At 40.5% G+C, this 12307-nt stretch overlaps 1 protein-coding gene across 4 annotated transcripts in view; it reads right to left on the bottom strand.

The window, feature by feature from the left end:
* Positions 1-2656: 2656 nt before the first annotated feature.
* The window catches only part of MIA2 (MIA SH3 domain ER export factor 2), a 35150-nt gene continuing 25499 nt past the window's right edge, over positions 2657-12307 (bottom strand). The window contains exons 22-29 of one of the 4 annotated variants that reach the window (XM_058807623.1): positions 11902-11969; positions 11172-11254; positions 10685-10816; positions 9024-9176; positions 7565-7702; positions 5025-5101; positions 4406-4640; positions 2657-3621 (exon numbers count right to left, since the gene is read on the bottom strand). In XM_058807623.1, the coding sequence (XP_058663606.1) occupies positions 3473-3621; positions 4406-4640; positions 5025-5101; positions 7565-7702; positions 9024-9176; positions 10685-10816; positions 11172-11254; positions 11902-11969 (1035 nt within the window). In that variant the 3' untranslated portion in view covers positions 2657-3472. The remainder of the gene's footprint in view (positions 3622-4405; positions 4641-5024; positions 5102-7564; positions 7703-9023; positions 9177-10684; positions 10817-11171; positions 11255-11901; positions 11970-12307) is intronic. The other 3 variants (XM_058807620.1, XM_058807621.1, XM_058807622.1) reach the window with 3 other exon arrangements.

Below are 12307 nucleotides of genomic sequence, written 5' to 3'. Positions count from 1 at the left end.
TGTGAGGCTTGTCAGAGTGGCTGGTCAGTGTGTGCGTGCCAAGCACAGACTTCATTCGAGCTCCTCAACTTCATGGTACCATAGCCCAAACTGCTGCCAAGTGTGAAAACTGCACTGCTTGTTCAAGCGGTTTCCTGGATCTTCCAGATGTGGTAAGCAAGACTGTTTGCCAGTGTACTGAAGAGATGCTGTGGGGGATTAAGATAAAATAAATACAGTTACAGCTTTTAATGTTCCAGGAAAGTGCAATATTGGGACTTGTTTCGGTGCCTTTCAGGGCTCGGCCTCAGAAGGGAGGTTTATGTAGCAGATAAATCTGATGGTGATTGCTCAGCAGCATCTGAACCTGAAGTTTGGTTTTGAAGGGTTCAGGATTTCAGGAAGTGGCACAGAAAAAGCCAGAAACAAAGCAAATTCTGTGTCCTCTGGTTTAAACAGTTGCAGAATGGTGATTTTATCTCTGCAAGCTATGGCATTTTATGGGTAACTGCCTTACTAAATAGAGTTGGGAAGTAACCTATTTGCCTTTCTGTTGTATAAATGTGGTTTTAATCTGTTTGGTCTAACCTATTTTCTGCTTTGTTTTAATTAACTTAATCTTGAAAGATATGATGAGGAGCAGGGGAAGCAGCTCATTTAACTACAGCAGGGAGTGTGCAGCCCTTTCACTTGCTGCAGCTGCAGCCAGAGCTGGCTCTGAGCAATGGCTGTGCATTGTCAGAATGCTCCAGGTCTGATTTGTTTCATACAGCCTGGAGTCTGCTCACTGGCTGTGGCTTGTGTTCAGGGATGAAGTCACTGTAGCTAAAACAGATGGCTAGAATCTACCTTGGAAGTTTCAGGGAGTCTGTTAAAGCAGGAGGGTGTGGTGAAAGCCATACCTTGAGCAGTGGTGGAGAAATGCACCCCTGATTTTTCTCCTCTCTTAGGGATAGAAGTGAGGTTTGTTTTCCTGCCTGTATTTTCAGCAGTAATCTTTATTAGTGATACCAGGATGAAGGGATTCAAGCTGAAGTGATCTGTAATTGTTAGGAAATTAAGATAATATTCTCTTGCATTTGGAGTGGGACCTTACAAAATATTGCAAAATTACTTTGAACTTGCATGATCCCAAAAGGAGTTTTACTTTTGTTGTTTCTTTGTATTTGCTGAAGAGATGGCAATGTCAGTCTTTTGCATTCTAGGCTGAGCTGTAGGAGCTTGGAACACAAGCCTTCATCTGTCAAAACTTTTGCTTATTCTTTTGGGGGTGGCCGAACAGGGACTTCCTCACATACACTTTTGTGTGGCCTTTCTGCATTTGACAGGTTACCATCTACCTGCTTCCTGTTACATGAACCTGACCTTGCCTCCAAATTTGCAAATAAAATTTTGGACTGCTACTAGGGAGGGGAAAAATGTCTCAAATTATGCCATTCTCTCTGCAGGATGATCCAACCCATGCTTTTCCTGCATTTTCTTAGTTCAGCTAGCTTTCCTTTTGCCTGCAGCTTTCAGTACCATTGTGGGCATAGACTGTTTTGGTGGAGGAAGAATTTTTCAGAGTTAACTTAGAACAAATATTTCACCCACATGGAGAAAATACTGTGTTTGCTCAGAAAACAGAGATACATTCATAAATAGTTTTTGCACCTCCCAGGTGAGTTGGGCAAGGAATGAAAAAGGTTTATGGCAGTGTTATCAGCCCAGGATTTCTGTGCTATACCCTGGTTCTCTGTGCAGGGGCAAGGCTGTATTTGGCAGTTCTGGTTGCTCCTAGGGCTGTTGACAAGGACAAGGATAAAACTCAGTAATTCCTTTGAGAATCCTTGTGAAGTCTCTCAGGCAAACTCATAGCCATCAACTAATTCAAGCTGATGCAACAGCCACGTTAAACTACATGGTTAATTTAACAGGGATGATGCTTTAAAATGTCTGTTGTCAGAATCTGTCATTGAATCACTGGAGTACAAATGCTTAACCTAAATGCTTTGAGGGCTAAACTAGAAGTAGAAGGGATAAAGAAATTGTAGGAGTGAGCCATGGAAGAGTTCTACAGCTGAAACAAGCCAACGGGGAAACAATGGTAGGAGCAGGAAGACTCAGCTACAAGAGAAAATGCTCTCTTGGCAGACTCTACCTAAGCAATTACAAAAAAAAGTGGGCTGGAGTTTTTTTGGTAACTTCTAATTATGGGGTGTGGTGGCTGCATTTACATTAAAGCCTGAAACTGTGCGTTATGTGTGTGTGCATGCAGAGAATGGAGGCTGCTGGTTGAACTGCTGCTGACTTGGGGCTTGGTAAAACCAGTTTGCTTCTTTATCTTAGAGGGTCCCTTACCAAGTGACTGAATTGAGTCCTTACATTATTTTCAAGTTGAAGCCAAGCTGTCAGAACAGCCAGCAGCTCCTGGCAGAAATCTTTAGATTGTACTGTCACCAGTGAAAGCTGAGCTGGGCTCTGCCCAGATGCAGCCTGGCACTGGGCAGTCCCGCCCCGCACTGTGCCTGCTGGGACAGCCCCTCCTGCCGGGGAAGCACCACACAGGAACCTGAGGAGGTGAACCAGGTACCACACCAACTCCTTTCATAGACAAAGACTTTAATGCTGCAGTTTGCCACTTCCTTCTTGTACTTTTTAATTCTGCTTTTGTCCTGCCCAGCATTTTCCTAATACTGGTGTTAAAACCTGAAACCTAATAAACCAAACTCATGTTGAGACAGTAAAAACACACCCCTCCTACTGATTTGCTGCAGACATATGTCTTCAAAAGCAAGGGCTGGGCTGTGCTGGAGCATATCCTAGCTATGACTCCTTGCTCCCAGGTCATAAAAAGCCCCTGTACACATCTTCAATAAACACTACTCCACTCCAGCTTTTGAAGAGTAATGGGAGAGTTGCTCAGCTGTTCTGCTGCCTCTTGCCCCTCAGTGTCATGGCAGGAGAACTGCCACAGTGTAGAGCTTGAGAGCTGAAAGATCACCCAGGATGCCATTAACAGAGGGGACTCCAGTGGAGAATCATGGTTATTCATCTTTCCCTATCTCTTATACCATGTTACCAGTGACATTGCTTTCATTTTCTGTAGATTTTTATTAACTGTTTCCATTTGTTTTCACATCCTATTCATAAAGAAAGCAGCAAGCATCACTTTTGGCATGCAGAGAGACTCCCTGTACAGCTCAACCAGCACAAAGCAGCTGGACTTTTACAATAAGATTCACATGATTTAATTTTATACACCTCTGAAGAGACTACTCAAGTTAGAAATGCGTAATTTAAAATGACTATTGTACAGTGGAAATCACTTATTCACAATATTCATAGGTATTTAATTCTTTATTTACAAAATACTATCCTGAGAATTTTTCCTATTAAGCTTCAATTTGAGCGAAGTACTTTGTATAGACCTAAGTAACAATGGTTACTTAACATAAGGAAAAATGCCAGTAGGAGAGCACAAAACTGGTTCAGGACATTCCCCAGATGACTGTCAAGTCTCCTGCTGTGGTTCTGGTTCAACAGCTGATGGATTTGAGTGAGATGGTTCAACTCTATTTTCAGGAGGAGGTGGTGGAGGCAAAAATCCAGGTCGTGGAGGTGGATAGTGAGGATAAGGTCTCATTGGAAATGGATTTCTTACTGTGAAAGAATCAGAGTAATGCAGTTAATATCAATCAAAACAGTATACATGTACACCTGCTCTTCCTGCTGGCTTACTGTTCAGCTAGGCCCATCTAACTAGAAGTCACATGTCAGGATCCAAAGAGACAGATGCCAGGCAAGAGGAGGGCAAAACCATCACTTTTCTTGGTAGTTACCCACAACAGTCTCAAAGCAGCAGCCAGCCACTGCCAGCTCCTGGGCTGCTGCTGCCCCTTCAGTTTGCCACAGCAACCCTTACATGCCATACCTTACAGATATTTTCACAGTTCTTTACACGTACTCAGAGAACAGCAAGAGTCTGAAAGAAGTCCTGCAGTCTGATACTTACACCTTGCTCCAGTTGTGCAAACTCCAAGGGAAAACAGTTGTTTTGGGACTGTCCCTTTGCAGGGCACCAGCACACTTCAGAGCCAGAGGATGAAACTTTTAAGATTTATGGAAGATACAATTTCATAGGAAGAAAAGGATTAAGGTAACCTACCAACTTGCTTTCCTACCCCCCAAAAAGAATCCTTTAGATGCTGAACAGTACGTGTTCCATATTTTCCAGCCAAAGCTAGTATTTGTTACAAGATCAAGATAAGCTGTTGTGAAAAAGGAAGTGTACAACACAACAAACCTCAGTCAGAAAAGATGCTCCCTGTTAGCTGAACTAAGCAGTTGTGCAAGTATGCACACATCTACCCCCTGTGGCACCTCAGTACCTGCACAAGGCACTCATGCTCATCAGCTAGAAGCAAAGGCTGCTAAGGGCACGTACTTGGCAGCGGAGGGCGCGGAGGGCCGAAGTCTCGTGCTGGAAAGCATTCCCGTGGCCCGTAGATGGCAGCAGGAGGAGGGGGAGGAAAAGGAGGGCCTCTCCTCATGAAAGGTACTGGTGGTGCTCTGGGATCCACAGGCATCAGCGGGGGTCTGACTGGAGGGAAAGGTGGGGGTGCAAACCCTGAAGCCACAGCTTCACTTTCAGGTGCCAGCGACTGATCAGGGAGCGAGTTCTGCAACACAAGGAAACCAGGGAAGTCAGGGGAGGGAAAGAGAATATCTCCAGTGCCACCAGGCCCACTTTCACGTGGCTGTGACACTAGCTAAGAGCTAGTTCCAACTCTGCCTTAGCTGAGCAAGGCTATCTACATGTACTGACCATATGCTTGAGCATAGTTTCGTCTTTTGGGACAGAATTACTTTTCAACAGGGATTATATTAGTAATACATCAAAGTAATTCACAAGGCAATAATTGTTGTGGCAAAGTATACATATAATTTTATAATTTGCACTGAAGAGTGCAATATAATGTGACCAATGGACTACAGACAAATGTTTCTATGTTTTTGCAGAAAATTAAAGCTTCTTTAAATCAAGCCTCTCTATAGCTACTTACACTAAGGTTAGAATGATCCTTCATCCCCTCTCCACTTGGTTCTGTTCGTGGACTCTGTTCTGAAGATGTCTGTCCATCTGTATGCAAAAGTTTAAAGTTATTCAGTGCTGATCTCTTTCCACTGATTTCAGTATTTTTTTCCTGAAATCAGGATAGACTGGCAACAAAACCAACAGCAAGCAGCAGTTCCATTTCCCCCTCCCTCCCACTAATAAGCCCCATGCTGGGAATGGCTGGGCCATGATATGCTTTTGGCACACCAATCCTATTCAAGTATCACTAAAAACAATTCCCTTCTTGGCTCACAAATATCAAGGAAACTTCCAGAACTACATCAGTTTTGGATGAGTAGTCAGGAGAAATTATAATAATGACCATCATCACGATCACCCTCCTCCTCCTCTCATTATCCTTATTTACTTTATAAGTAAAGAGATAAATAGAAACTTCAGTCTTTTTACTGTTAAACTTTGCTAGGAACAAGTATTTTCAATAACAACTAGAGAAAACTATTAAAGGAAATTGTCAGAGAGTAGAATCTGACTGGAAATAAATATACTAAATATATACACTAAATACACTTTCTTTAAACAAACAAACAACCCCCCAAATCTGGATTTGAAAAATATTGCTTTCTTACACTTCAGCTTGAATAGAGATGATTATACTGAAAAAGAACAAACCAAAACAAGCCTTTTAACTAGTGACAGTGTTTTTATGTACATGTTGTATTTCTACTCCTTGAAAGCAAACAAAGCTTTTTTTCTCAAAGAACAGACAGCTCTTTTCAAAAACTCTAAATTACCTGTCATTTCAAGGAGGCCCGGCCTTGTTGATGATATTGTTACTCAATCTAAAACACTTCAACTCCTATGTCACACAAAGAGAATACTCGTGCCTTGATATTTATGTTGCATAACACTTTGCATTTTAGGTCCTTAGAAGTTCCTCACAAACTCTGACAGCCTTTAACTCTTCTTTCTGGAAAGATGCTTCCTGCTCCAGGTACCTCCTCAAGTGAAAAGTTTTCATAGTTTACCACATCATCTTAGGAAAATCCTATTCTTTTGTTCACTTTAAATAACATTTTGATTCTCTTCCTAAGAAATGTAACTTGTTAACTCCACTGAGTAGGAGCCTTGATTTCAGTACTGTGAGACACACTGCTGTTCTGAAGTCAGATGTGCTGGATGGGCTGTTTTTTGGTGGTTGGTTTTTTAATTGAATGGCTCTTTTTGGGTTTTGGGTTTTTTACAAATACTCAGCCAACTCTAGTGAAATTATGTGTCTCTAAAAAGCAACATTCACAAATTCTTAATAAATGCTTGCAACAAAGTTATCCAAAACCCTGTTTCCATTCAAACAGCTCTGAATTGCCCAGAACTGACTACAACGTTTAAAAAAAAATAATTGTTGCTTGGCAGTGACTGAAGAAAGGGGTAAAAAAAGGATACATTAATAAGAACAGAGACAGTGCACCTCTGCTGTCCTTCAGTCAGCTGCCAGGTGCCAGAAGAAAGAGGTCAGTGGAACACGAAGTATCAGAAGGCAGAAGTGAGAAAGCAGAAGCGCAACTGCCAGAAGGCTTGGGAAGAGGGAAGGTCAGTAGCTGCACAGGAACAGAACTGTCTTCCAGTAAAGAACAACTCCCTGTGAAACCTGAACCTTCAACTTGCAACTATATTCAGCATTCCCAGTTCTCACACACTGTGACACCGAGTAGCAAAAGTTCTCTCTCCTCTGGCCAGAAATGGTGCAAGGGAGATGGCAACTTCCTACTGACCCTGTCAGGAACTGAGTCCTGGGTGCTGAAGTTTCTGCTGGGAATTTAATGGCTTCACTTCACTGATGAATCAGACACAAGTGACTTACCAGGGCATTACATAAAGATGAAAAATGCTTACTAAGTATGAAGCTCTGTGACCAAACTTTACCTATGAGCTTCTGCCAGTTGCCAAGCGTCACAAACTAAAATGTCCATAATTGGCAAATTCAAAACTAGTGGGTCAGTGAAAGGTATGATTAAACTGGGGCAATTCACTGTGAACTACAAGAAGCTGCCACTATGGTCAACAGTTTGAAGGAAGAGGCCTCTGTGCACCAAGCCAGTGGACACCTGAAGATTTGGCTGTTTCTGTTTCACTCTCTGTGAGTCCTAAGCCTTTCTAACTTTACCTTGCATTTCTGTACCACTTTAGATGTGGTACAGAAATGCAAGTATGGGTTTGTGATGTTTTAATGCTGTGATAAACCTCATGGGAGGGACCAAAACAGACTCTCAGCCAATTATGAGTGGTTAACACACAGAACAGTGAGGGTAGACCACAAAAATACCTGATGACTGCCAATGACAGAATCCTGCCCACCTGACAGCAGGGAGGGCTATTGCTCCAACAGGAAATGGCTGCATCAAGGCCAGCAGGTGTTCAAATGTTTCTAACACAATGGAACTTCATGTCTGTGGTAGCTAAAAACCTGTCCTCTTGCCACAGCTTACCACAGGATTTTCCATTCTAGACTATCATGGAAGCAACTCCCACCTGTTTTATCAAAAGACTGAACATTGTAAGCTCGTAGTTCTGCTGGTCCAGAAAGTCTTCCAGTATTTGGAGGATTAGGGAAAAATCTTTCTTGTCTTCGAGCAGGAAGAGCTGGATCAGCATAAGGCTCACCTAACACTGGAGAAATCACAAAAAGCAGGTCTGTGAAGATGTATTCCTTCCATTCCACACAATTTTAGACCAGGAAGGTTCTCTGAGTATCTTAAGCTCTTGTAAATGTACAAAGTGTCTATTAATCAGGGTGAGCAAACAAATCTTAGATAACACAAAGGAATCCCACCAAGTATATCCAATTGCTTATATTTCTAAAGAGCTGCAAAAGAAAAAGTTCGTTGATTTTTGGTTTAACTTAGGCAATCATAACTTTCAAAATTCTGCTGTAACTTATAAACAGAGGGGCCTTGAAACAAAGGTTCAACCTAGCAAAGATGGAAGACAAAATAAGTAACTGTATGTTTTAAGCCATTCTTAGGTAAGAATACTATTTTCCATTATGTTTCATAGTGCTGTAATATGTTTCCACTAACTTGCCAGCATCAGATCTAGCAATCTGTCATGCAGCTACAGGACAAACTGCATCAGTGAGATCCAGGGGCAAGGTGGGCTAAGAGCAAGAAGGAAAGGCCAAGGAAACCAAACTACCTCTCTGCAGGATCCTGTCAACAGACCACACCTGCCAGATGAGAAACTGCATCCTGAGAGGACCTTGAGTTCTCCCACAGATCTGTATTGCTTGCTGCAGTAATAACTGAGGTTACCTATTTTTTTTTTTTCTGAACTTGTAACATTTTTTCTTCTTTACTACAGGTACCCAGGAAGGTTGTCCATACCCCCAAATTTTTCCTTGAGAAATAATCAGCAGAATTAACTCATCCCTGCTTTCCCTGAGTGGTTAAGTGCAATACAGATGTTTATATGAAGAAGTGAGAGTGAAGACTGATTTTGCTGCTGTTAATCATTGAAGAGATAGTATCAACAGGAAAACACATTCCAGACAGGATGAATGTACCATGGTACTCCTGTACTATTAATATAAATGGGGTTTTTTTGAAAAATAATTTTTTTTTACATTGTCTAATTTTTATTTAAATAAATTAGACTTAAATAAATTTTACTTCTTAAATCTCTTAGTAATTTACTTCTATCCAGCCCATAGAGGTCTTTTAATGCACTAAACAAACTCCCAGTAAAATGATGAAACCAAACAGTTGATTGTCCCTTGATAATACCAATATGTACTTAAAAGATAGCAGAGAAGTGCAAGTGAATCACACTGTTCAAGAAGAGGAAAAAACTACTATTAAAAAAAGCCAGTTCAGTTGCACGTGCAGGTCCAAGAAAACACTTAATATTTTTAAACCCAAAACAGTTAAATATATAGACTGCAAGTCAGTAACTGCTCTTTTGCATGGATACAGTAGCTAAGCAGAGTTTTTACCTGGTGGAGGCAGAATTATCCTGGGTTCTCTCTCCCAAGGAGGAGACAGGGATCCAGTATCTGATGGTGGTCTGTGGGCATCTGTTAATCTATCGGAATTCAGCTCTCCTCTTTCACTTCCAGCTTCGTACATGGCAGCTGGTCCTCTGGATCCTAATTGAAGAAATGGAGTAGTTATTCACCCTTGTGTTTTAAATCCTGTGCCATGGCTCTCCTCATTCAGTCTGGAAACAGTGGAACAGATCATGGAATGCCAGCAGTGCCAGGACACAGGAGGTGCTGGCTCCACGGGGCGCTCGGCTGTTTGCTACCGACCATGAGAAGGGTTCCAAGGTGTGCAGTGACAAGTCTTAGCTCAGTAACAGCACAGAGGACCTGCAATGCTTTTGAAAAACTAATCACTGTACAAGTTTCAGTTAATGTGAACCAGACACCAGCACCCTCATGATAAATAATCTTCTCAGTGATAAAAACCTGCTGCTAATCAAACTAGCAATTAGCATGCTGAGAGTTAATATCAGTATCATAAAACACCCATCTGCATTCAACACTCTTCTGGTTCTAATTCTTTATTCAAGAAGAAGGAAAAAAACCAAACCAAAAAATCCAAACCTAATAAAAAAAATCCTCTAAGGCCAGGTCAACACATAATCAAGTGCAATAAGAACCGTAAAAACAAGTGATTTTAGATGGCAAGCTTCGTCTAAAACAGACTGGGTCTGAAAAATTACAAAAATACTGAATTCTGCTATCATTCCCTAGATCTCCATGCTATAATGCAACCTAAAACTTGAAGCCATTGTGTGTCTTGTGCACTCTGAGATAAGTACTCTAACTGCACTTACTGAAATACTTATAGAATAGAAATTTAGACATATTTCCCACTAATTAAGTAGAGGCTTCAGTGGGTGCAACGGTAAAAATAAATTAATTATTACCTGTAACAGATGCTGAACTTCACTCTACAGAGCATTTACCTACACTGCTTCCATCAGCATAAGAAGTATGAATGGAGGGTATTTTTCTTCCCTTACAACCCATGCTATCCCAGCTTACTTTCACCTGTTCTAGAATTTCTGAATTGTACTCCTTACACACAACCCTCTTGGTCCCTTCTATCAGTAGGGAAGAAACACTCTCTATGTATGATGGCTACTTCAAATTTAGAACAAAGGGAAGGGAGACAAATTACTGAACCAGTAACTTTCTAATACCACAACCTCCAATAAAACTGCCTCGTGTTTTTGACAACATTCTCTGACAGACTGTAGACCAATTAGATGGAAGGGGTGGTATTCTTTCTTCAGAAAAATAATTTACTCCTTTTTACTTTACAATCACACTTAGTTCAGCAGAATCCCATCTGTCCAAGAAAGAAAAGACAAGGGATAAGTCTGGCTTTTTACTTCTCTTAATTTATGCTTCTAAAATGAATCCACTGACCAACCTACCAAAAAAACTAGATTTCCAATTGCACTGTTACACATTAAAAAGCTTTAGAAGCAAGCTGTAAAGCAGGAAGAGTTTGTTCAATTAACTGTTGATGTTGAATTGGTTGTTTTAATACTTTATGTCACTAACAAGAGGAAAAGGTGTGACAGGTTTATAGGAGAGGAGAGAGAAATCCAGAATAGATACATTTTCAAGTTTAAGAATTGTACCTCTTCCTCCTCCTCCACCTGGAAGCATAGGTGAAAGCCTTAAAGGACCCTCCAATAAAGTTGGAGGGGAAAGAAAAGCTCTTGTTTCAGATGAAGGCCGGCCCATTGGTGAGGGTCCATATGGGGAATGCTCTGGAACAGTTAAAACAAAATACTCAAGTTCACAATACTTAGTTTAACAACTGCATAAATAACTTCTCATGTGAAGTTAAAAACTAAACTGTGTAACTAAAATGAAAACTGTGCTCTCATTACCATGCATAACATATTCCCAGTCTACTCTCATCAAAAATACAAATGTTCTTAGTTTCAACAAAATACTTGATGTGACCTAGAGTCACTTATGACCCAATTATTTTTTTAAAATGACTGGTATTGTACATACACATAGCCAAGATAGTTTTCAAACAATTAAATATGTGTGGTCTTGGGAAACAAAACCATAAACCAAAAGAATTAGGCTCTATTTTACAATTCAATACTGTACCTCTGCCAAATGGTCTCATTGGAATATCAAGAGCATAAGGGTCTTTTTCTAAAAGTTCAAGTTTAAATTCTGCTTCAGTTAATCTGCAAAGAGACAACAAATAAGTAGTAAGTGACTAATAAATGCAAAAGCTTTACCAGACTACACTGTTTACTGCCAGGCTGTCTACCTAACTGGTTAATGAAGCAAGGTATTTTATTTCCTAAATAAATATGATAAAGGTTGTCACAGTACTCTGAACTTATGCCTGAGAGTATTTCTCTATGCTGCTGTGTTTAAACTGTAATTCCGAAGTTGAAGTTGCATTTTAGATGTCACATTCTTAATATGACATCACTCTACTGCCCTCCAAGTGTGAGTTAACCTCACACCTGAAAGTTCCTCTCAGTGACCACTGTTAGTTCAGCATTAACTTCTGAGATAAGCTGTGAAATCATTTTACTAACTTAAAACAAACAATCCCCCCCCTCCCCCCCAACATTTGTGTTCTAGTACTACATTCTGCTTCTTTCCCCAGGTATTTCAATACTTCACATAGTTCCTCAGTTCTTACTTTCTTGCATGTCATTATTACAGGAAAGCTCAAGTGACTCCCCTTCTTTCAGAACTCAAACACTGTGATCTCTCTGCTGTATTTGGGCCACAATACATTAACAGAAAACATCAATCTGCCTAAATCCAACACATGCCAAACTGCATTTGTTTAGGAGTGGAGAAGAACTGCACTTACTTTTGTCTGTTATGTGCATTTTCTTTTTTTATATCATTGAGGTGTCTTTCAGCTGCTCGGGCTGTCAGCTTTGAGAAAGGACAAAAACCAGGCTTAGATATTGCTATTTTTTGATTAAATGCTTCATAAATATGACAATTCCTAGGTCCAAGACATTTTATGTGAAGTGTATAAATTGCATTTTCGCAAGAGATGACTCATATATGGAGCCTCACATATGTCAGCAAATTATATTAGCAGCTCTAAAACTCAAATTTTGGAGGAATGATAAGGCTTTCCTGCAGGTTCTTAAAACTTCAGAAATTGAATTCTTTGGTTACACCTGCTTTGAAGCATTTACAGAAGATCTGAAGTCTCAAATTCTATGTAAGAATTTTATAATTTTTGTATTTTAAAATCAGATAGA

The sequence above is a fragment of the Ammospiza caudacuta genome, chromosome 6 (genome assembly GCF_027887145.1).
Source record: "Ammospiza caudacuta isolate bAmmCau1 chromosome 6, bAmmCau1.pri, whole genome shotgun sequence".
Taxonomy (NCBI): domain Eukaryota; kingdom Metazoa; phylum Chordata; class Aves; order Passeriformes; family Passerellidae; genus Ammospiza; species Ammospiza caudacuta.
This window is presented reverse-complemented; position numbering and strand designations above follow the sequence as displayed.